This window comes from Vulpes vulpes, chromosome 15, assembly GCF_048418805.1.
Source record: "Vulpes vulpes isolate BD-2025 chromosome 15, VulVul3, whole genome shotgun sequence".
NCBI lineage: Eukaryota > Metazoa > Chordata > Mammalia > Carnivora > Canidae > Vulpes > Vulpes vulpes.
In genome coordinates this window covers 78,189,639-78,214,072 of record NC_132794.1, presented here as the reverse complement: position 1 = coordinate 78,214,072, position 24,434 = coordinate 78,189,639, and the positions used below count along the sequence as shown (strand labels likewise).

At 43.5% G+C, this 24,434-nt stretch overlaps 1 protein-coding gene across 4 annotated transcripts in view; it reads right to left on the bottom strand.

Annotated features, from left to right (window-relative positions):
- Positions 1-24,434, bottom strand: part of WDFY4 (WDFY family member 4) — a 286,883-nt gene that overhangs the window by 124,896 nt on the left and 137,553 nt on the right. For 3 of the 4 annotated variants that reach the window (XM_025989725.2, XM_072739274.1, XM_072739273.1), the window contains exons 37-39: positions 23,170-23,291; positions 21,680-21,865; positions 20,201-20,337 (exon numbers count right to left, since the gene is read on the bottom strand). In XM_025989725.2, coding sequence (XP_025845510.2) covers positions 20,201-20,337; positions 21,680-21,865; positions 23,170-23,291 — 445 coding nt within the window. The remainder of the gene's footprint in view (positions 1-20,200; positions 20,338-21,679; positions 21,866-23,169; positions 23,292-24,434) is intronic. The other variant, XR_011997478.1, reaches the window with a different exon arrangement.

Here is a 24,434-nt window from a genome sequence, read left to right as displayed (position 1 = left end):
TCCCATTTTACAGAAGAGGAAACAGATAAGGGAAGGTGAGTGACTCCAACACAACACTCCAAGGAAGTGCAGCACCAGAAGATGACTTCTTGGACGCTGTCATCATGTGTGTCTCCCTGACTTGCATTTCCACCCCTGTGAGTCTCCACAGTGCTAGGCAAACATTACTTTCCTGTGGGCCTTTGAGACTTTTCATGCTCTGGAAAGTTGTCACACTCAGGATGTGGAGACAGGAGGTCAAGGGCAGAGGCCCATCTGCCTGGGCAGCAGTGGATGTGGTATGTCCATTAGGGACAAATTCAGAGCAGAGCTCTGCATCACTTATTGGAACTAAATAGCCTTTGCTTAGCAACTGCCTGTGTGTTAAAGAGTTTGAGAACCTCTGAAGTAGAACAAAGGGCCTCAGAAGGCTGTTTGGAGATTTGAGAGGGATGTAGATCTGGTTTAGAGACTGTGCTGTGCTCTCACAGTGTCTCCTTAGGGAAGGGTTTGATTACAGGATCCGGACCAGATCCTGGAATGGGGAATGGGGCACATCATACTGGAGGGTCACCTGTGAGTGAGCTGACCTCAGCTTGCTGGGACCCACCTCTGCCAGAGGCCCCCTGAGGCTGGCCAGCTGCTGGAGACCCTCCTGCCCACAGGACATGCCTGCTGGCCACTGATGACAGTTGTTACACTTGTTTGTTTAAAGCATCATTAGCCCTATAATCACAGATGTGTAGTCTCAAAAACACAAGGAAGGCCAACCTCTGAAGGCAGGCCCTCAGACACTGCTCAGAAACTTGGGGCCAGAATTACAGCTATAGATCCTGGGCTCTCCAGCCAAGCACCGCACATGCCGGGTCTGGGATTAAACTCTTCAGCTGGGCTGTATCTACAGTGTGCTGACGTACTGTACATCTCTTGAATCCTCACCATTTTCACTGCTAGCAATTTCTTGTAAGGAAACTGTAAGGTATGTGCACAAATATTCACAGACAAGATTTTCCACCATCCTATTTGCAGTAACACAAAGTGAAACAATGTAAATTATCAACACATGGGAGGATGGCTCATCCTTATGAGAGGGTATTATGCAGTCACCACAAATCATGCTCTCCCAAAGGACCACCATTAGCCAATATCACACCTTTGTGTCCCCTTTGGGCAGACACCGTTCTGGGCCTGGATGAATGACTTGAATAGTGGAACAAAGACTGGATTTCAGCTCCCTTTTGCCACTCTTGCCAGATGTCTTTGCAGGTAATCTATACAATTATTCACTGCAGCCCTGGTGTCAGAAAAGATTTTAATGATTTGGAACCAGGTTTTTGATGTATTGATATTCTTAAAAGGAGGTTAGAAAATCATATGCTGTATGATTGTGCGTAGGAAAGAAAAGTTAAAATACAGTATGCTAGTTAATCGTGTTGTTTGCCAAATATTTCCAGTTCTCTCATCCTGTAGGTACATGGTATGATTGTCTTGCCTGCTATCCTTCAGCTATGTGACACTATGGAGAAGTGTGCAGAAGCTCAAAGGGATCACAAGCAATGTGTTAAGTTCTTTTTTTTTTTTCCATACAGAAAGTTTTATTAACAAAGCAATGTCTGATTCCTTTGGTATTGTCTAAACACTGTTTTCACATTATAAATACAGAGGAAGAGTATGGGCCTCAAAGAGGAAAATGCAGCTTATCTGGTTCTTTACAGGAAAGGTTTGCCAACCCCTATTCTATGTCATAGTACACACCCTACATAATTATATTGTTTTACCTAAACATTCCCCTATCTTTCCTTCCATATTCAACATAAAGTCTTGTTAATAATCAGTCTCCAGGTAAACACATTCTTCATAGACCTTTGAAATGCACTTCCTCCTGGGAATGGTCACCGAGTCGGAAGTGACGTGCCAGCTGAGCCCCGCAGGTCGGCCACGTAACTGGCCGCCGCCTCGGCTCGACACCTGCTCCTGGACGGGGCTGAACAGAGGAGAAGTGTGGCTCAAAGTCCGCAAGCGGCCTCACCCTGTCCCTCGCGGCTCACGGACCCACGCGGGGCCAGCAAGCGTGGCCGCAGCCAGGCCCCGCAGCCCGGGGCAAGTTCTTTTTTAATTGCTATGGCAACACTCAATGTTCTAGATTATGGCTGCTCCATGAGCCAGTGTCTGAGTGAGGACAAGCAGACTTGTCTCTGTGCCAGAGGTGGCACAGCAGACTTCTGGCCAACTCCCACAGTACTTGTAGCACAAGTGAGAAACATGCCTTTGCTATTTAAGGACTGTTAGGTTTGGGGGTGTTTGTTACTGCAACATAACCTAATTTATCCTGAATAATACACATCCCAAATATGTTTGAATGATTAGAGTGGGATGCATTAAAACACATAAAATTCATATGGATTCGTTTTTGTGATCAGTGAAAAAAAGATGGAGAGCTACAGTGAAAGCAAGTGTGGGATAAATTAAATACTCTCAGCAAAAAGCTGTTGCAATCTGAGCAAAAGATAAATAATAGGCTTAATGGATTATAGACCAAATTATAAAATAAATACAGATGAGTCCCTACTGATACAAATAAGAGATTGAATAGATAAATAATGGGGCAGAAGAGACAAATCTTCCTTAGGGAAGAATTTCAAACGATGCAGGTAGATGTTTCCCTCACCAGGAGGCCACCCTTAAGGGTGGGCTGGACTTAAGTACTTGCTTTCAAAGCATCAAGTATGGAAGGGAAACAGTAGGAACTCTGCAGTGGAGAAATCTGGCAGACACCACCACGACCATGTGATGATGTTACAAGGATGTCACATGCCCTGACTCAACACAGTGTGATGAGAAGCACACTGTGATCTTCTCTCCAATGCTCCACAACCCCCAGCAATTATGAGAAAACATTAAACAAATCAAAATTAAGGCACATTTTACAAAATATCTGACCAGTGTGCCTTAACACTGGTCATGAAAAACAAGGAAAAGTCTGAGAAATTGCCACAAATTAGAGGAGCCTAAAGAGATATGATAACTAAATGTAAGTTGGTGCACTGGACTGGATCCTGGATTAGTGAGAAAGCTAGGGAAAGCAAAATAAGGTATGAGGTTTAGTTACCAGACTACCTACCGGGAAGGCACCAATGTCAGTTTCTTCACTTTGACAAACCATGGCTAATGTAAGATGTTAACAACAGGGGAAACTGGGTGAGGAGTATACAGCAGTACTGAATATGAACATGAAAAGTAGATGAAAGGTATTCCTAAATAAAGAGTGTATTAGAAAATACAATGAAATTCTCACAACCTTCCACCTAAGCCCCATCATGAGAATGAGATAGAAGATGTGAGTCACTGCTCTTCCAGTTGGACACAGGCCTACATTTCCCTTCGGTGTAAACAGCTCATTGTACTGAGTGTAATTCTCATGTTTAAAGAAATAATTTTTGGTAAATCTTGCTTCCTCTTAATTGCATGAGCCAACTACTGCATCAGACACTTAACAAAGAAATAGTAATTAATCCCCCAAATGGTGGAAAAGCAGCCTGGTGGATATATAGAAGGATGATACTGAATTCATAAAGTCACAAATGGTATCATTCTTGAGGAATAATGTAAGGGAATTTGAAGAGTATTGTTGACAACTTGATTTTCATTTCATGAATGTATTTTTAAACTTAATCCTATGTAACATGATTCCACTGTGGGCAGTCTTCTTTACAATTTTTTAAAGTTTCTAAGTATTCACTAATAATTCCATAAAGAAAAAGCAATAATCATACTGTTTGATTTTAGTGTCAAATCTAGATTTCTTTAACCTCTTATTTTGGCCAAAGAAAAAAGAGACAGGTTCAAGTCAAACTCGGGGTAGACTCCTCTTCACCAAGACAGGAGTAAAACCAGATGTGAAAGAGACTTCCAACCCCATGGGTTTCATGATCTCATTGGTCACTCTCACTGTCACTCGCTGGTCCCCTCTTCTCCATTGGTAGGGGCTCAGAGGATGAGAGATTTGACGCCAAGCGGCAGAAGAACCTGTGTCTGTGTACGCACTTTGTAGTTAACATGAAACCATCATTAATAGTCTACTCTTTCCTAGAACACCTCCTCAGGACTTCCATGATAGAGCAGAAATCCTGTGAGAACAATACTCTGAATTACAGTGGCCAGTTTCCCACCAGCCCCTTCCCAAATTAGAATAAGCTCTTTGGGGACATTGCCCATCTCTAACCCCAAGGGCCAAGCAAACAGAGGCAATTATCAGAGTTTGAGATACTGAAGTGAAACTCATAGACCCTTGTCACTCCTCCAGGCCAAATTCTCTGCAACTGGTTATTCCCTGTCTGGAGTGAGATACTCCCATGTGGTCAGGATTAAAGAGACCCATTAGGGTCAATGGCAACACTTTCCAGTCTGGCCCTGACATCCCCTGTACTTTAAACCCATCTGAAATTCAATATTTTCCTGGTTGTGAAATATTTAATAAAGTTTTTCTGCTATGCCTTCTGTGAATAAGGCTGATGCATCTACTTTTAAATATAAATCCTTGGTGCACACTTGTTTGGGTTGCCTGACAAAAGCAATTAAATGCATTCCTTATTTGTGGTAAGTCATATATGATATCTACATGTGCCCCCATCAAATATTCACAGCCCAATTTGAAGAAGGGGTGTAAGAGCAAGGTGTGGTCACACACAGTCAAGGGGTCTTTGCAGGATATCTACTTAGATGAGTTGGGCTAGGAAACACTCTTCAAGTGCCCAGATAATTGCACTTTCCTCTGCTATGGAGCCATAGCCCCTGGATTCTTAATAAATGTCAAGCAATACCAGAGTAATAATCATATTTCCAGCAATGATGACAAACAACTGGCACCGAGAGTGGCTGAGGAAGGACCAGATCACCACAGCTCAAGTCATCTCTCATTAAATTCACTCACATATTAATTTCTAAGATGAATAGTGGTTTCTAATTTGTCTTTTTTGAACTGTGATGTGTTTTTTTATAAAGATTTTATTTATTTATTCATGAGAGAGTGGAAAAGAGAGAGAGAGAGGCAGAGACACAGGCAGAGGGAGAAGCAGGCTCCATGCAGGGAGCCCAACGTGGGACTCGATCCCGGGACTCCAGGTCCACGCCCTATGCCGAAGGCAGGCACTTAAACCGCTGAGCCACCCAGGCTGCCCCATGAACTGTGATGTTTTTATTAAATTCAATTGTCATGAGTACATGGAACATGACTACTTAAAAAAAAAAAAAAACCACTCCAATGTAACAAAGGACAAAAGCTTTGGAATTCTAGGTACTGGGCCTTCTCAAGGGAGCCACTGTCTCTCCTCTTTGCCTCCTTCTTGGGTGTCAGGGCCTCCACCAGGCTCAGACAGAATGGAAGTGTGAGAGAAGAGATGGCTGTTGGTGAAGCCTCCAGTCTGTGCTGCTTTGTTAGGGCAGCATGGGCAAGCTCATACACCTTCTTTCACTCCAGATAATGCCTAGCACAGAGACAACCTACACACTGCAACTAACATTTCAGAGACAGAAAACAAATGGGAGCCACAGTTTACCAGAAGATTCCTTCTTTAGACTTTAAGAAGAGAGACAAGGCCACCTTGGCCAGGACTATCCTGCCACTGCCTGCCTGTGGAGCAGAATCCTTGGCCTGAGCTTTCAGGGGGTCCCTGGCTGCAATGCAAGCCCACAGCAGGAGTTACCTGAGGGCAGCCCTGACCATACTCCTGTCCTCCTTGATGCTGCACACATCTGCTCACCTCGGCTCTCTTAGGGGCTATACCAGGACCAGCCAGTAGGCATCTGCCATGGGCTGCATGTGTTCAACACCAACCCAACCCTCTCCCTTAGGCTGGGTCCTCACAGCAGTGGCCATCTGTAGAGAGCTGTGGCTACGCAGGGTCACAACCAGGCTGGAGAGGGCTTGGCAGGCTTTCAGAAGGGACAGGATTTTTAAAGTCCAGGAGAAGCAGTTGGTCCTATGGAAGGGGGAGGCTCTTAGGGGAAGATAGGCCCACATGTGCCCAAGGGTACAGATGGGAGAAGACAGATGGGAGATGCATTATAATAAAATATGGAAATGGACCTAATTTGCAGACCATGCGGGATGGGGGCGAGGGAAAAAAGTAGTGAGGTCAGGTTTCTTGCAGTGTGGTTGTGGGTCTGAGTCTTCTCCTGGACAGTGTGGCAGTACATGCTGGTTTTTGATCAGGGACATGACATGGTCAGATTGGATTTTTTAAAAACTCACAATTAGGGTGGCAAATAGATGCAGGGCAGGGCCATCTGCTTTGTTCTCCCTGTTCTCAAGCACTTCCACCTCTTGGCAGAAGGGTTGTTGATGGGTGGGCACAAAAGTATGAACTAGGTAGCCCCTGCTCCACAATGGCATCCAGAAAGCTAGAGCACAGTGTAGATGCTTGAGTGTAACTCTTTATAGACTATGTGTTTATGGTCTTAATTCCCCAGGAATTTGCTTTCTTCTCTTATTATTATTTTTCCTGATCTCATTTCTTTATTACATGCATCCTCATCTCAAGTTACCATAAATCCTCTGGGGAATGAAAAAAGATATAAAGAAATACATGAAATTAAGACAAACTGGATATTCTGGTAATGCCAGGCTGGCAGCTGAGCCACAAGGCAGATGGTCACAACTGTCCTGCATCTGGAGGGGCCCCTTCCTCACTACCAATCTTCCCTTGCATCCTTCCTCTTCCTCCTCATCTCAGCTCAAACTTCTCCAAAAAGCCCAAGTGAGGCCTTCTTTCCTATGGGCACATCCTGAACCTTAACCTCTTCAAAATGTAATTATTTCACCCCCCCCCCCCACCCCTGCTAGAAGGCAGGATTCCCAGGTCCAGGACTGGGTCAGTATCCACTGGCCTTAAGCCAAGGGCCAGGGATACACGAGAGGAAATCAATGAATGTGTGTAGAACTTTGAAAGAGGGAATGCCTGGAGAAGAAACGGGTGCTTAAAGAAGAGAGAGACGTGGAAATATAGATGCAGAGGAAGTCATAGACGCCCACATGTCATCCAATCCTCTAGAGAAGCTGGAATGGCACTTGACAACTGATTCCTGCCACCCTTCTGGACCAGTCTCTCCCGTTTGGGCTCCATGCTCCATTTATATGGACCTCTCTCTGTCCTCAAATATACAAACTCATTCCCACCAGGGAGCGTTGTCAATGGCTGGATCTGTTTCTAGAGTTCACATTCCCCAGATGCTGGATGGTTCCTCTTTTCCTCTCAATTTATCACTTCCAACCCACAGTGATCACGAGGCAGTCTCTAGCACATCATCCATCTCCTCCAGATTACGTCTCACTAGCTCATACTTTCTCATCTATTTCCTTTCGCTTATAGCCTGTTTCATGAAACCAACAGCAGTTCCTAGACAGAGAAGTCCATGAGTCTGGGACCATCAGTTCTTACTGATTGGACACATACTCATTCAATTGCACTTTGGTTTTACTAAACAACCTCAGCTGCTCCCTTTGTCACTCCTACTTATAACAGTAAATCAAGCCAACACCTGAGGACCTCTGAACCTTTCTCCCAGGCCCCCAGAACCCAGACTGCCATGCTTCCTTCTGCTGTCCCCACTCTCTGTCCTGTGTCAGGCCACAGAGCCAAGTTTACACCAACCCCCATCGACAATAGCAAAGAGAAGATTTCAGAGCTTCCTGTTCTGAGACTTTGAAACACTTTTTTAATTAACCAAAATGGCTTCTCATAATAGATGGGTCCCAGGGCGAGAACGCGGCTGTAACTCACGTGGCAGGCGCCTGGCGGCCAAGCTGGGAACAAGCCCTAGCGGGTTGTGAATGGCAGCAGCGCCTAGGGAGGGCCCTGCACTCCTCCACTCCACGACCATCTGCCGGTTTCTCATTATATAGTTTGGGATACTCTGTCTTGTGAACTCAAAAGCATTTTTTTGTTTTGATGAATAATATTTATGTTTTAAAAACTCAAATTTAGAGAAGTAAGCAAAAATGTGCTTCCCCCATTCTTGGGTCATAATTTTTCAAAATTGAAAGCATTTCTCAGGATTATAATACCCTCCCCCAAACACCATATCAGTTTTTGTAATGCAGGTATGTCTCATGCTAGGAAATCTAACATACAAAAATCCGAAACTCAAAATAGATTCCTGGGTATAAGTTACCTTTAAAGCAAAGGACTATATTCAGTTTTCAAAAGGATTCAACCCAGGATTCCTTTAAAATGCCTAGTTCCTAAATTAATTTCAAATCTGTTTCAATTTACAAAATCTTGACCTATACATATTTTGTTTAGAAGCTCATCTACTATTATTCTTCTTAGATACCATCTAAGTAGGGAGATCAATAAACAGCATAAGGATTCTTAAAATATGGGGTTGTGAGTTATTCTTCTCTATATTTTTAGTGAGGAATGCTAGGTCTATTCAATAAATTCATGTGATATTGAATTGCACAGGAAGAAGTATTTATGTACATTAAGATATCGTGCATTAAACTGCTGACTTGGACTTTGAGTTACTTTGAAAGAGTCCTCCATGACACCCATCACAAATGGCATACACAGCCTGATTTTGTAATAAAAATACTACAGTAGGGAAAGAAATAAAATCAGAAAATAACTAACAGAAGGAAGTGAGAAGATCTAGTTAACTTTTTCAGACTAGATGTTGCTATTTGGATAGACATCTCTGGAGAAGAAATGGAGCATTTGTCCCTAAAGACTTTTCAAGCATAATTTAGATTCAGTGCACTTTTTAACGGGCAATGGTCAGGACCTGATGTTGAGCATATTCCATCAATTTGTGGAACTTGCATAGCTTCAGTGCCGGCTCTCTTAGAGAAGGTTCAAGCTATCATCTGGCTGCCAAAATCAAAGCAACTTTAGCCCATTTCTTGTGAGGCTGAATGATCAGAAAAGCACTCAGAGGTGGCTTTAGGCCGTTGTCAGGTGGTAGAGCCTTTGGTATAATGGTGCACTTGTGCAGCACGGTGACACTGTCTTCCCTTCGTGCTGGGTGCAGGTGAGGAAATGTGTGATTAGCAGGAGGCTAGACCCTAAGTCAGCCATGAGATGAAGTGAGTTACTGTTGGTATTAATTATTCAATTTTCGGGTGAACTTTGCATTATTAAGAAGTCATGCTAGAGAAGACCACATTTTAAAATAAGTTTTAGGAATAAACAGTTGAGAGGAAAATTCTGGCAGGGAAAATTCTGTTCACTGAGGTGGGTGCTTGCTGCCTATTTGAAGAAGGTCAGCATCATCTGATTTTAGCAGTGGGATCCCGTGGTCAAGCCAAGGTCTCCCCTAGCCTAACCAATATCTTTTACATGAATGGGAAAAAAGGAATCCCTTCTGGAATGACAAATGAGAACAAAGACACAGACCACACTACAGCTCACAGCTTGCTGGCAGAGCTGGGACAGAAGTCAGGGCCCACCCCCCAAAACTGCCTATTTCTATGGAGGGCCCTGTGTGGGTTTCCTCTGGCATGAAGCTACTGCTTATCATAGTTCAGCCAGCCTCATGTCCACCAAATGCACTTGTACCATGCTACCTGTCCTCCACCTGACCCAGGAGACCAGCCTCTCTCTGCTTGGACTATGGGATGTCTGCACTAACATTGATGAGCAGCTGGTGGGTTCAGCAGGCTCTATTCATGGCCAAAACCTGAAGTTGATCCTTTCAAAAGAACAAGGGGCAGTCTCTCTTATGCCACTGTATTCTCTCTGCATTTACCTGAAATCCCATTCACACAAAACTGAGGGGCCTGAATCTGGCAACACCTAAATCCGACCCCGGAAAAATCATCCAAAAAGTGATTGGGATGTTCAATATCATCAGCAGAGACTTTTCCTCCTCGTTAAACAGGTGACATCAACTCAACAGTGTCTTCATGATACAACATGGTAAAGGTGGACATCCCACCCACTGAGCTCTGACAATAAACTGTGAGTTTTTTTAAAAAGAAATTTATTTATTTTATGAGAGACACAGAGCACAAGAGAGAGGCACAGACACAGGCAGAGGGAGAAGCAGGCTCCATGCAGGGAGCCAGACGTGGGACTCAATCCCAGGTCTTTAGAATCACCACCTGGGCTGAAGGTGGCACTAAACCGCTGAGCCACCTGGGCTGCCTAAACTGTGAGCTTTGATAAAACATGGGCACTTGGTGGGATGAGCAAGTTATGCTATATGTTGGCAAATTGAACTCCAATAATAATAATTAAAAAAATGTGATTCCTTTAAAAAAAGGGGGGGGGGGGGCTTTCCAGGATTCATTTGAGATTGTTCAAAAAGTGAGAATTTTGGAGAATTGGGTATGGTGGCTTCTGTCTTGGGACCCTCTTTTCTAGCAAATGTCTGGAGACTCTGATGTTTCAGGAAGTGTCCTAACCTGATTAGGTTGCTGTATTTAGCACAACAGTTATATCCCATTATAATAAATTAAGTTATACTATTTCATCAGAAACCAAGGGGCTGCCCTCAAAAGCAGAGAAATGTGAACTTGCAACTAAGGATGGCTGGGTCACAGGTTTGATCCGTGCGGCTACCCTCATTTCCTATGTATGGAGGTGCATGTGTGTGACCTGCTCTCAGCAAGCCACTGATTGCATTCCCTGAACCTAACCTGATGGAAAGAATACATTAAAATATTTGACCTAAAATACCTTTAAAGGGCAAAATCAGCTAGAGATTTAAGTTACAGAAAGTTTTCAAGGAAAAAAATCAGTTGTGGTATTTTTAAACACAGAAGTCACAAACAAACCAACATATTAAATAAAATGATCAATTAAGAACAAAAGCATAAAGCACAGTAGCAAACACATCAACTAAACACTCTGTATCATACAAGTACTACAACCTGGCGATGATTCAAACACTGAACAACAGGATGGCAACTTTAATATATACCACTAATAGCAAAGTGTCTGCTTTTATTGAAGAAAAAAAACAAAAACTATGTTGCTCTAAGCAGTTTGGAAATGAATATGTAATTCAAAACTTCCCCTGTGCATATAATTGCATACTAATTTACATTTTAATTACTTCCTAAGAAATCAAAGGCATTTGTTGACTGTAGAACATAATGTCAACTTCATGGTGCACTGTTGGTGGATGCTTAATGAACTTAATTAGATAATTAGTGATGTTAATTATCCTTCTATTATGAAGATAAGGATGTCTCGCAAATGATGCACTTGGTAAAGAAACATCATTAAAGGTATCAGTGTTTGCTTTGTTCATTTACTTCTATTCTTCAAACTCCTGTAACAAGGACTTTTGACAGACTAGTAACATTTGAGATTCCCTTTAAATGGAAAAAGAAAAGCCACTGTCTCATCTGCCTGTGATTGTCCTTCCCCCTTGTTCTGGATAATAATGCTGTGTGGGTGCTGCTGCCACTCTTTCGAATCCTCTGCTGTCAGGACCTATCATCCAGTTCACTTCTGGTACGGAGTTCCTTGTTCCAGCTAACTCCTTCCTGGCTTCCTCTCAATGATAATGTGATGAGTGGGTTCTAACATCAACTGTTTGAAGAATGGTCTGTGTGTGTATGTGTGTGCGCACACATGTGCAAGTATGTCAAGGGAATAGTGGGAACAAGAGAGAGCACGTGGTTGGCTGCCAGACCACTTGAAAAAAACCTACAGGACAATTCATGCACAGGCACACATGCTTGCACACACACACTTGCACGCATGCACACGTGTGCACAGGTATTGCCCAGCCTGGCTGCATTCCCATGACCCTACGATGCTGTATCCCCACCTCCATCACCTGGATACCTTGCTTCTGTGGGAAGGTCTATTGTGACTGTGGCGTTGGAACACCACTTCCTGCAAGACCAGGGCCATGATTCATGCTACATAACTTTAGCTGCAGTGAAAAAGGAAACTTCAATGGTTTAAGAAAAAAGATAGTGTGGGACGCCTGGGTGGCTCCAGTTGAGTGTCTGCCTTTGGTTCAGGGCATGATCACGGGGTCCTGGGATTGAGTCCCACATCCGTCTCCCTGCAGGGAACCTGCGTCTCCCTCTGCCTATGTCTCTGCTTCTCTCTCTCTCTCTCTGTGTCTCTCATGAATAAATAAATAAAATCTTTAAAAAAAGAAAAAGAAAAAAGATAGTGGACCTCATCATTTTTCTTTTTCTTGCTCCCTAATACCTCCACAATGAAGCATAATGGAAGTCCTTTCTGGAAATACTTGTAGTCCAGACATACCATGAAGGGCTCTCAGGCCAAGCTGGCAAGAGGGACGCTATTTTTAGGGTCAGTTATCTCTGGAAAAGCATCAAGAGAGAGTAAGTCACTGGCAGCCTTGCCCACAGCAATTATAAAAAGCCGAGATTCCATTTAGCAGAATGCCATAATCGTACTCACATCCATAGAGGGATTTACACTTCTCAAAGTCTCTTTTTAAATCATACTTTCATTTGTTTCTGAATGGTTTTATTCCTCTAACACATAGTCCCATTTAATTACTTGTTCACAAGACTTTTCCCACCACTGAACACAATGGGGTTTTCCAACAACACAGCACTGTGATTTCTCACCAAGTGCCTAATTTCAGGTTTTCTGGATCACTCTTCCCTTTCCTATGATTTCCAGTGGCTTTGTCCCTCCAGCTCTTCTCTTGATTTGCTGACAGAGGCTGTCTGCCTGCCCTTCTGCTGTGCCGGTGAGAAGGCACTATCAGGATTGCACCTCTCTACATCCTCTGACCTAATTTTAGAAGTCCTCATGTGTCTTAATCCCTGTACCCCCCCCCCCCTCAGTTTAGGCCACCTGCTTCCACACATCTCTCTTAAAGGCATATTCATCGGGGAAACCCCTTTCTCTTTTGTCCTCAAACATCATGTGAATTTACAACAAGTTTAAGTAGAAACAATTCAAGTGACAACCTTCTAAATTTCAGATTTTTAAAATTCCCTACAGCCTCTTACATTTTTTTTTTTTTTTTTTTTTTTTTGCTTAAACTCTTACAGTAGAGAGATTCTAGAAGCTCCGAGTTCTGTTTTCACAGTTGCATTGTAACTTCCTTGGCTGTTACCCACTACTCCACCACTTACTTGCCTTCATGTCAGAGCCCATTTCTATTTTCAAAAATCTCTTCTTGGCCCTGGAGTTCTCCTGCCCCATGAGTGAGTGGGGGCAGGTGAGTGACTGCTGAGGCTTCTATGGTAAGTGCTATTTATTCCCTGAACTCAGAAGTGCTGAAGCACCAAACTCAAAAGCATTGTGTCTTCGTCACTCCCTACCCTCCTTCTGGAAGCAGGGGCACGGAGTTCTCTGAGGCTCCTTGTACTTCCAGCCTCAGCAAGACCAAAATCACAGAGCAGCAGAAGAGGAATACAATCATGCCAGAAAGAACATGCCAGTTCCATCGGGAACTGCTCAATTGCTCCCACAGAGACTGCTAAAGCCTTCCCATTCTGTACACTTGTTTCCTTTTCTGCAATTTTTATTTGGGCTTCATGATTTCTTTAAAGAGAAAAATAAGTATACAGAAACACTTATGCATGAGATGATATAATGTCTGGGATGTTGCTTCAAAATTATTCTGCGCAGAGGAGGAAAGTGAGTAGTGACAGAGATGAGACAAGATTGGCCACGAGTTGAACACTGTGGATGTGAAGTAATGAATAAACACATGAGGATTCATCTTATTATTATTTTCTCTACTGCTGTATATGTTTGAAATTTTCCACAGCGATTTTTAAAAGAGATAATGGGTGCCATGCTCAGAGTTGAAGGTCAGAATGACATTTCACTAGCCATGGACGCCAGCCAGGGCTGTGGTTCATACAGCTGTCACCCAGTTGCTGGCCTCAGCCAGCCTCTCTTCCTCCACCAAGGGCAGGACCACTGTGTGTAGGGGCCTGGGATGGGGGTCCTGGGCACACATTCAGAGAGGTAGCCTCTGGACTCCGCAGCCACCTTGCTTACACAAGTGTCCAGTCTCTGAGATCAAGGTTCCCACTCATGGGCACTGATGGTCTTAGAGAAGGCCCTACTGTACCTGGTGGGCAGGGGGCTCACCCACAGGAAAGCTGTTAGAGACCAGAGACGCTGGAGCAAATGTGTCGTGCTTTTGTGCCCTTGTCAGGGCAGGCCTAGAACTCCTGTGAAGAGCTTGTCTTTGATACTTTAGCAACTGAGGTGTATCACCCTCTGGCTGTGGTGCTTTCTCACCCCTTTTATTAATTCTCATACAGCCCTGGCTTCCCTACCTGAACCATTTCAACTTTGAAGATGGCAACAGGAAGCTTGCTCAGCTATCTCCAAAGGCCATAGAAACATATGGACCCTGGGCCTGGCCCTGCTCCAGAGGGTCTTACTCCTTAATAAGCCCCTAAACTTTGCTTGGAGGCAGGAGTGTGCACCTTCCTCCGCAGGTGGGATCCACCTGGCCCCTTCATGAAACAGCTGTCCACACATGTACTGCTGATCCCAGGAGGAAAATGGGGTAAAATCCAACTCACGCTTTGCTATAACAAGGCACAGGTCAGGCAGAGAGGCTCCACTCCCACCCTTTTACAGGCTAAGTGGCCCCGAACTTTCAACTCCCTTCTTATGGCTTGTTCTTCCCCATTCTCTGCAGATCCAACAGAACCATGAGAATCACATACCTCCCATACCTGCCACACTCCAGCAGCATCCTTTCTCCTTACTGCCTGATTATAAAGAGAGGGAGGCAAACAATAAGAGACTTTTAACTCTAAGAAACAAACTGAGGGTTGCCAGAGGGGAGCTGGCTGGGGGATGGGGTAACTGGGTGATGGGCACTAAGGAGGCATTTGATATGATGAGCGCTGGGTGTTGTATGCAACTGATGAATCATTAAATTCTACCGCTGAAACTAATGATATACTATATGGTAACCAAATTGAATTTAAATGAAAAAAAATTTTAAAGTAAAAGGCCAGGGCCCTGTCCATGGCAGCACTCTTCTTTTGTTCATCCCAGCCTTAGGTAAACAGAATTCTCTTGGGTGTTTTTTGATTTCCACTGCTCCAAACCCTGTCCCTTCAGCCTCCGTTATCTCCCACCTAAATGAAGCCACAACCGCCAGCCTCACCTCTCCCTCCCTCAGGGTCTCTAACCTCCAGTCTTACCCCCACATGCAGAAATGTACCTCCCCCCCACTACTTTAATCCTCACTTCGTGTATAACTAGCGTGAGCTATAGTGTCCTCCCTGCAGCCTACAGGGACTTTGACCATCCCCCTGCTCACAGGCCTTGCCTCCACTCATCCTCACGGCCCCTTGCCAACCAGCCCCTCGCTCTTGTGTCCTATGTGCCTATTTTCTGTTTGCTAATGCTTTTTCTTCAAAAAAGAAAAAGAAAAAAAAAAGGAGCTTCCATACTATGTATTTTGGAATAATTCCAAATTTACAGAAATGTTACAAAGATAGTCCAGAGGTTCCTGCCAACCCCTCACCTACTTTTCCGTAATATCAGCATACACTGTCATGGTGTATCTGTCAAAGCTAAGAAACCAGTATGAGTTGTTGGTGTTTTCTCAACTTATTTTTCAACAAGAAAGTCTAAAACTGAGTTGGCAAGTGGCACATAGGGCTGTGAGAAGGAGCGACTGGCCGGGGTACACATTCTGGGTTGCTCAAGGCTGAAGGTGGACATGATGAAACAGCTTCCAGGACACCAGAGCTGGCCTCTCATGGCTTCAAGGGGGCCCAAGGTCCCAACCCCTGTGGGACAGGCTGACTCTTACAGCCTTCTTCTTTCTTTTCTTTTTCTTTCTTTCTTTCTTTCTTTCTTTCTTTCTTTCTTTCTTTCGCAGCCTTCTTTCACCCCAGGAAAGGCCATGACTTGATAGTCCCAACCCAGAGGGGACTGTGATGGTGTCAGGAGAAGAAAAGGAAGAAATAACACCCATCATTTCAGCCTTGCCTCAAAGTTCAGCTCACCTGCCAAGAGGAAGACATTTTCTACTGAAAACAAAGATAGGTGAGAGGAATTAGGAATGGTGCATCATATGTCTCACTCTGAGGAACAATTTATCAGTGCTACAGAGCTGTCAGCTGCTGACATGATAAGGAATAACACCAAATGAATAATGTTTCCTCCAAAACCAACTCCTTTAATTACAAGCCTCTTCTTTCCTGAAGAGAGACAGAAGATGCAGAAACACCAATTTCATGCACTTGTGCCTGAATAATGTCTCCATGCTGCTTTTTCCAGATGGCGACCTTCTCACTGGAGGGACTAATGATGTAGGCATATTTAGGCAAAAACCAATAATGGAGTCTTTAACCTTCAACAACAAAAAGCATGTTGTACAAAATGTTCCTTGGGATACATTAGAAAATATCAATTACATTGCTCACTGAGGTGTAATCAGCTGTAATAATCAAAATTAATTTTTAAAAATAATTAAACAGACCCCAGGGCAAATAGTTGATGCTCTTCTCCTATGACATCACAGTCTACATATGTACCTGAGAAGTTGTGCCTTCTGTTAGCAACAAAGGCATCTTGTGAGGATGAGTGATGGATGTGGGATTTGAAGGCTGCTGAGTTTCATCTTAGCAAAAAGAGGGAAAGTATTTTATGCCATCACTCCAAGCAGTGCCACACACATTCTTTAAGAGCCTCCTATGTACCAGGCACTGTACCCAGCCCAGACCAAGTCACTGGTGTTGTATGCTCCAAAGCAGACATTAATTTTTAAAATTAAAACATAGTCCACTTTGTTTCAAAAATAATTTGTCTTTTAGAAGTCTCCTAGTTAATATAAACTGAAAAAAAGGATGAATAAATTATTTGAAGATCATGGTGGCTCCAAAAGGAAGAAAGAAACAAGAAGAGGGGTGTGCGCATGTACGCATGTATTCATGTGCATATGTTTTGCAGAAATTTATGGCACCAGGTATATGCAGTTACAAGAGCTGGGCCATGGTTACATCTAAGTGCCCAGAAATGTAACAGTGACAAAAGTCCTGTTGTTGATGAGTTGCTCTGGAAAAGCACAGTTCTTCCTGATGGTGAGTTCTTCCTGATGTCCCCAGGGGCTTCCCTCTGTCCACTTCAATCCAGCCACACTGGTCTTTGCTGCCTTTGAACACCTCAGCATATGCCGGTCTCAGCTTTTTTGTCTGATGGTCGTCTCTGCCTGACCACCGCTTTTCCAGAGAGTCTCTTTCTTATTTCTCTGCTCCTATGCCCGCCTTCCAGAGAGGGCTTCTAACACCTTTATCTAAACAGCCACCCTCTCAGGGGTTGGCGTCTGCCTTTGGCCCAGGGCGCGATCCTGGAGTACCAGGATCGGGTCCCGCATCAGGCCCCTGGCATGGAGCCTGCGACTCTCTCTGCCTGTGTCTCTGTCTCTCTGTCTCTCTCTGTCTCTCTCTCTGTCTCTCTCTGTCTCTCTCTCTCTCTCTCATGAATAAATAAACAAAATCTTTTAAAAAATAAAAATAAAAAAATAAAGAGCCACCCTCTCACACTTACCCTGCTCAATTTTTCCTCATTGCTAGTTGCACCATCCATATTTACAAATGATCTATCTGTTTTTTTTGTTTATCTTCATCCCTTAAAATGCAGTCTCCATGAAAGCAGAGAATATGTCAGATTTTCTCTCTTCTGTAACCTCAGTGCTTACAGTAGGGTACAAAGCAAGCACTTACTAAATATTTGTTGAGTGAATGAGTAAATGAATGGAGACCTCAACTGTTGTAGAAGACAGTATCTTCAGCAGCCTGCCTTCACCAAAGACAGAGCCAATTTAAAATACTTTTGCCTCCAGATCTTTCAGTGTGAGCTTGGAGCAAACTGTTACAAGCCATTTACAGACCTACATGGCTTTAAACATTGCAATCTATTTCAGCTTCTTTCAGATGACTCATTTCTCAACCAATCTTCCCAGGACTCAGAGGCAACTGAGTCCAATGACAATGACCCAGGAAGGGGAGGGGGAGTGGTGAGAGGCACATCAATAGTCTGCAAACGTTCCTATACAAATGTCCATGCTTAGCAACCCAGCCATCCCTTCCTTGGCCTCCACAGCCTGACTAAATTGATCTCCTGGAAAAAAAAAGCTGACTTGGTCAAGGGACTTCACCAAGAAGTTGCAGGGTAAAGCCAGAGGAAGATGTCTGGCCCCCTCTTGTCACAAGTGGCATTGGTCAGGAGCAAGTGCCTGGGCACAGGTGGGGATGCTCCAGCTTCTGGGACTCAGCACAGCTTTATCACCTGTGAGATGGTCCTCCCTTTGGCAGAGAGAGTGATAAGGGAAGATGGAATTTTGAAAATGGCCTTCCATTTCTAAAGCACTTGCAGTTTCCAGTTTCCAAGCACTTCCACAGATTCTAGTGCAAACAAAGCACAGTCCCAGTTGTAAGATCAGGAATTGAGGCTGTGAGAGGTCACATAGTTGCCTAAGGTCATGCTTGGCAGTATAGAGACAGGAGATCCTCTCTTCACACTGCCATTTCCTGGCTAAAAAGCCCTTGGGTTTTCTTTTTCTTTTTTTTTAATATTCAGTTTCCACAACTATACAAGGGGGCTGATAATAGCTGTGACACAGCTGTTATGAACCTAAGTGAGTTGTTCGCTCACTTGGTCAGCCAATCAATAAGCTGACTGAGCAGTGTTTTCCAACACTGCTGAGGCAACAGGCTGAGAACACAGCCTACCCTCAGTTCTGAACACCAGGTGGCCAGACAGCCCAGTCAAGTTCATTTTCTGTCTTCCCTTCTTTGTTGGGCTCTTTCCCCAGATGTCCTAAATCCTCTTGTTTCTGTAACTTGGGAAGAGGAAAGTCTCCTTCCTTCCCCAGGCTGCCTAGGCAGTTGCAGGCAGCCTTTGCTCCTCTCTTCTCCCCAGCATCTGACCATAGTGCCCTCCCATGTGGCCATAGTGGACAACAGAGCCATGGGGACAGCGGAGCCCATATTCTGAGCAGGTGGGATTTAGAGTCAATCTCACTTTCCAAAGCTACATGGGCTGAGAGCTCCTGTTGTGGCATGTGTCTATCAACCAATTATTTCACCTCCCTGGGGAGCCCCTTCCCACAATCTCCCACAGTTATCTGTTCCATTGTAGAGATAAGGAGGTGAAGATTCAGGGAAGTTAAGTAAATAACCCAAGTCTCCTGACCCTAAGGTCATGTCTATTCAATGACCACAAGCTACCTCTGAAAATAAGTCAGTGACCCCAGCATTAGAATATGACAGTGTTCTCCCAAAAGAGCCTCAGCAATATTTCTAGTCCTACATGTTCTTGCACAACCTTGCCACTTCCCCACCAGAAGATTGAGTCTATTTCCCTCCCCCTTGAACCTAGGCAGAACTCTGTGCCTGTCTCAACCAAAAGAATGCAGCAGAGGTGAAGCTAGGTCACGGAAGACAATGTGACTTCCTCTTGACTCTGTCTCTTTCTGTATCTCCTTGTCTGTCTAGCTTGCTCTCTCTCTTGTTCTCTCTCTCTCACTCTTTCTCTCTCCTTCCCCCTTCTTTGGAAAATAGCCTCCTTTGAAACCCAGACACCAGATTGTAAGAAAGCCCAGGACACATGGAGAAGCCAGGTATAGGTACTCCAGCCAACAGTCTCAGCTAAGGTCTCAGACTAAAATCAGCAGGAACAAGCATATGTGTTAGTCAATGAGCCTTCCAATGACCCCAGCCAAGGCCCCAGACATCAGAGAATAGAGACACCTCCTGCTCCTGTTATGCTCCAGATTCCTTATAACAGCATCCATGATCACAAAAACTCGTTGTTGGTACCACTGAATTTTAGAATGGTTTCTTATGCAGTTTAGAGAAATTAATTTGGAAAAAAAATAAGCCAAAAACTCAGCCCCTTCAGTAGTCGAGAGGATCTACTACTACATCTCCTGGTAATGGTGCCAATAGTTCTGTCCCACTTTGCTAAGCCCACACATACAGCTCTTACTGAGCTGCAAGCTAGTGCTCTCTGAGCATATCTGACTCAAAAGGAGAGTGGGAACGAGGATTGGTTTAGGTTTTAATGCCATAAAGAATACCTGCTTTTGGAGTTCCAGAGGAGCCCATACTCACTTCAAGCTAGCCTAAGACCTGGCTCTCCTAGATGTAGTCTCAGGTGATAAGTCACATGCATAACCTTAAATTCTCAGAAGAATATGTCCAAAAACAACAGAGAGAGAAAGACATGACTCGTGGGGTTTGAAACGAATGCCTGATGCTTCTTTAAGGAAAGGGGTCTGAGCTCACCTCTGTCTTCCACTCAGGCTCCTTGGCCTGTCGCCCAGGCATCAGCCTCATAGCTGAAGACAAGCTGCCACTCCATGAAGAGACTTTGCTGTGGTGTCCCACATTCGAGCGATTGGACAGCGACTTCTTCTCAGATGCTAGGAACAGGGAAGCAAAAACTGTCAGAGGTGAAGTTGAGAGGAGACCACACACTATTTCTACAACTAGCTTGGCTTTCAAAGGGCCAGCCAGGGGCACAATCCCAGTATGCCACCTCCAATAAGGAAAACAGCCCAGGCTACAAGCTCACACTGTTATTTTCTAACTAAGAAATATAGTGTGGATTTTGGTGTCATCAGACCTGTCTTAGATCCCTAGCTCCACTGACTCAAAGTGAGATGCTGGACAAGCAGTTTAAGTTTCTGTGTCCTCAATCTTGTAAACTGGGGATGATAGCATCTAACCTCATTCTGGTGTCATGAAGAGTAAATAAAATAATGTGTTTAAAACACAGGTCATCAAATACAGAGAATTTTCAATACATGAGTGATGACAAAGAAGAGAGCCATTTGTAAGCACTAAGGACCAGCTCACCATTTTTTTTTTCACTATATGTGTATGGGGATAGATGTCTTACTTTATTAAACTTTTCCCTGAAATGGGATATAAAATTCTGACTTCAAATTACATATGCACGCACATAGGCTTGTACATACATACATATTTTCCAGGGCTAATTTGGAAAGCCAATGAAATAAAAGTTCTATATCACCAGGTAGTGTGGGATGGTACACATGGAAACAACTAACTTTTGAATCACTGTGAATTTTGTGATGCTGGAAGACTTAAAACAAGTACAGGAGCCATAATGTGAGAGCAATGACCATTTTAAAAACAAAATTCTGGGTGGGTGGGCTGGTTGGCTCAGTCGGTGGAGTGTGCAATTAATTCTTTATCTCAGGGTTGTAAGTTTGAGCCCATGTTGAGGGTAGAGATTGCCTAAAAATAAAATCTTAAAAAAATTGAAACAACATTGGCTGCATTAACTAATATGAGGGGGAAAATGTTGAATCACCGAAAGAATTCAAGGGTCATTAATATTGTCGGGGTGAAAACTTTTCACTTGGAACATGAAGAACCTGAAGCTCCAGGTCACTGCATGACTTGGTGCAAGGTTTCAAAGCTGGTAGTTGAATATCAGGGCAAGACCTAGAACCCTAACCTCTAGGCTAGAGCTAGAGCTCTGACATTGTATCCACTCTCTCTAAGAAATTACTAGAATCTGCTAGCATCTCTGACCTTCCTTTTACCCAAGATACAAAGCAGCATTTATTCTTTGTGAGCAAAGATTCGTGAAGTTTCAGTGATGTGAATCCCATACACCACAGGGATGAGAAAGAAGATCTGGTTGGAAAAGGCTCTGGTCCCAGAGGAAGTTTGCGAAATTTTGCATCTGTGAGACCCAGCAGTTCTGTTCCCTGAAGCCAAGTGGACAGAGACCTAAGTAATGCTGCCAGGCCTTGAGCATCGTCTCCTCCCAGAGTGGGGTAATCTCTTCAATCTTCACTTCACTCTCTCCAGGTTTCACAGAAAGATCAATCTTGAAGGTGTCCTCCAGCTCCTGTCGCCTCTGTGCCACAAGCTGCTGCCAGAGGGTCCGCACCATCTTTTGGATGTTGTTCTGGACTAACACAGAAAGAGAGCACATCACACAGTCAGGGGTCCTTGGGGCCTCTCTCAGCAAAGGCCAGGAGATGGTGTATCATTGTGGCTTTTATTGCATCCTTCTTGAACATCACTTAAGCTTTGTAAGCTCTGGCCAGAAAGTAGACAGTATGCAGACAATGCTACAAATATCCATGTGAGCTAGCTTCTCCCCCACCCTAACTGCCCACAACCAAATCCTGTCTGCCTCATATGTTCAGAGCTGGGAAATATGATTGATGGACACAGGGAATCTCTTTCTTCTACCTCCCAATTCCATTAGATACAAAAGAGAAAAATACCTGTGTACACTCTAGGTAACCAAATACCACTTCCAACAGCTCCTTCTAACCTACTTTTTTGTTGGCCCCTCAAAGGAATGGACATTAAACCCAAAACTATGCCTAGGGACACAGACCCCAAGCCAATCCTCTTTCCTACCACTGAATCTTGCTTCCCACTATCCACCAATCTCAGTGCCCTGGATTTGTCCAGATATGGACCAATATATCAGGCCAGTTCTACCTGCTATGCCTCATAGTTATAGTACCCTAAATGCCTAAACCCCCTTGGATCTTGGACCACTGAGTCACTCCTCTGGCACCAGCGTCTAAGTCTGTTTTTCTCATCCTATAAGTATGGAAGTTGTTCAGTCTACTCTACTAGCCAAACCCAAAATATGCATGTTCATGTTGTAATTAACTGTGTCAGAGTACACTTCAAACTCACAAGAGTTTTAAGCAGTGGCTTTGGGCACCTACATGACCAGAAAACATGCCCTTGTGCCTACTATATGGTATCATGAGGTAAGGGAGCACAGTCAGCAGACAAAAGTGGTGGAAGAAAGTCTGTTGAAGCTTCCTGGATCAAAAAAGAGCAATTTCCAAACACATAGATCCATCTGCTTTTTTTTTTTTTTAATTGCCAGTCCTTTTAACTTGATTTGATATTAGCAAATTCAAAAATAAACTCCATCAATCCAAAAATGTCATAGAAATAAGGAATTTATTTACTCTAGTCCTATTTTCTAGAGAAGAAAGTTGAGAAAGAGGTAGGTTGAAAGCTTGAAAAAGGTGAGACGACATTCCAGTTCCCATATCTAGTATCCAAAGGAAAATTCGAGAGATTGCCTGAGAAGTAAAATCAACTTACAGTGACATCCTCTGGAATGTTATAGTAAGTTGGCCAAGTTCTTAGTCTGACCAAATTCCACAGAGCTGAGGAATGCAACGCAGAAGTTACCACCACTCACCTACTCTCCCAAAAAATAAGCAAATAAAATATACCATCACTCAAACTTGGGAAGTCTTCCTCTCCTTTTTCTCTCACTTCTTCATTTGAAGAAAGAAAGACTTGATGGTAAGGAGTCATTCTAGGCTTGGGTTCCAATCCAAATCCTTCTGGGTAACTAGGAGACCAGATTTTTCACTATAAACTCCAGTTTCTTTGGGATCATTCCATCATTCTTTATTACAAATAATCATCCTCCAAATTCAGTACATTATCAATTGGAAAAACAGATAAATTCAAGTTAAAGCAAACACCTCATGACAACTTCTGTGACAGATATTATACAATAGCAATAGGAAAAATAGGAAAAACTCCTTTTTAAAAAATTCTCTTATTAAATCTAATCAATGCTCCCAGAAGGCCCCTGAACCTTCTCTTGGTTTCCCAACCATCAGAACTGGTCACTTGTTTTTGTAGACTCCCAAAGTATTGAACTCTGCCTTTGTTTGGCTCTGATCTCATCCCACCTGGAAGGGACCAGGGCAGCTTCATGGGCCCGTGACCTGTGCAGTCATAATGGGTCCACACTCAGAAAGGTCCCATGCTTGGGCTCTGCTGTCACTGTCTTGAAATTCTTAGTAGTTTTTGAAAAAGGATTCACATTTCCATTTTTCCTGCACATCATGTAGTTGGTTCTAAGTGGAGGCATAGTGATTTACACATTAGATTCCCCATGAACTATGTGCTCTGGGGTTCCTAATCATGTTAATGTCTATGTGCCTTCTTCTCTGGGCCCCTTAAGTCAACCAAGCAGAACAGACATACAGGATATGTTTGTGGATTAAGCCAAAAATGACAATTAAATGAAAATATAGCATCGTATGAGAATACCCATTCTTGAAATTTCTAGAATAAAGTCCTTTTGGATTTGGAGGCCATATAGCTAAACAGAGGGATCTGAGGAAGATGGAAATCCAAGCATACACATAAGTTGGCATTCCTTTCTTCTTACCTATGCTTCCAAATGGATAGGCTTAATTCTTAAAATACAGACAAAAGAGAAGAACCTCCCAATTTAACCCACCAAAAATTAATTCTTTTACTTCAAACAAATAAAATGGCAAGTGCTTCCTCTGGGCCAGAAATGTTTCCCAATGATTGCCAGAGAATTTTAAGACAAAACCAAGTTGAGTTTTGTAACATTCAGTAGTCAGTTTGACATTTTTGGAATTTTTTTCAAGTAATAAAACATAATTTGTATTGAGGTAAAATGGTAAAAACAAAATGACAATAGAAAAGTATAATATTACATAGCCCTCTT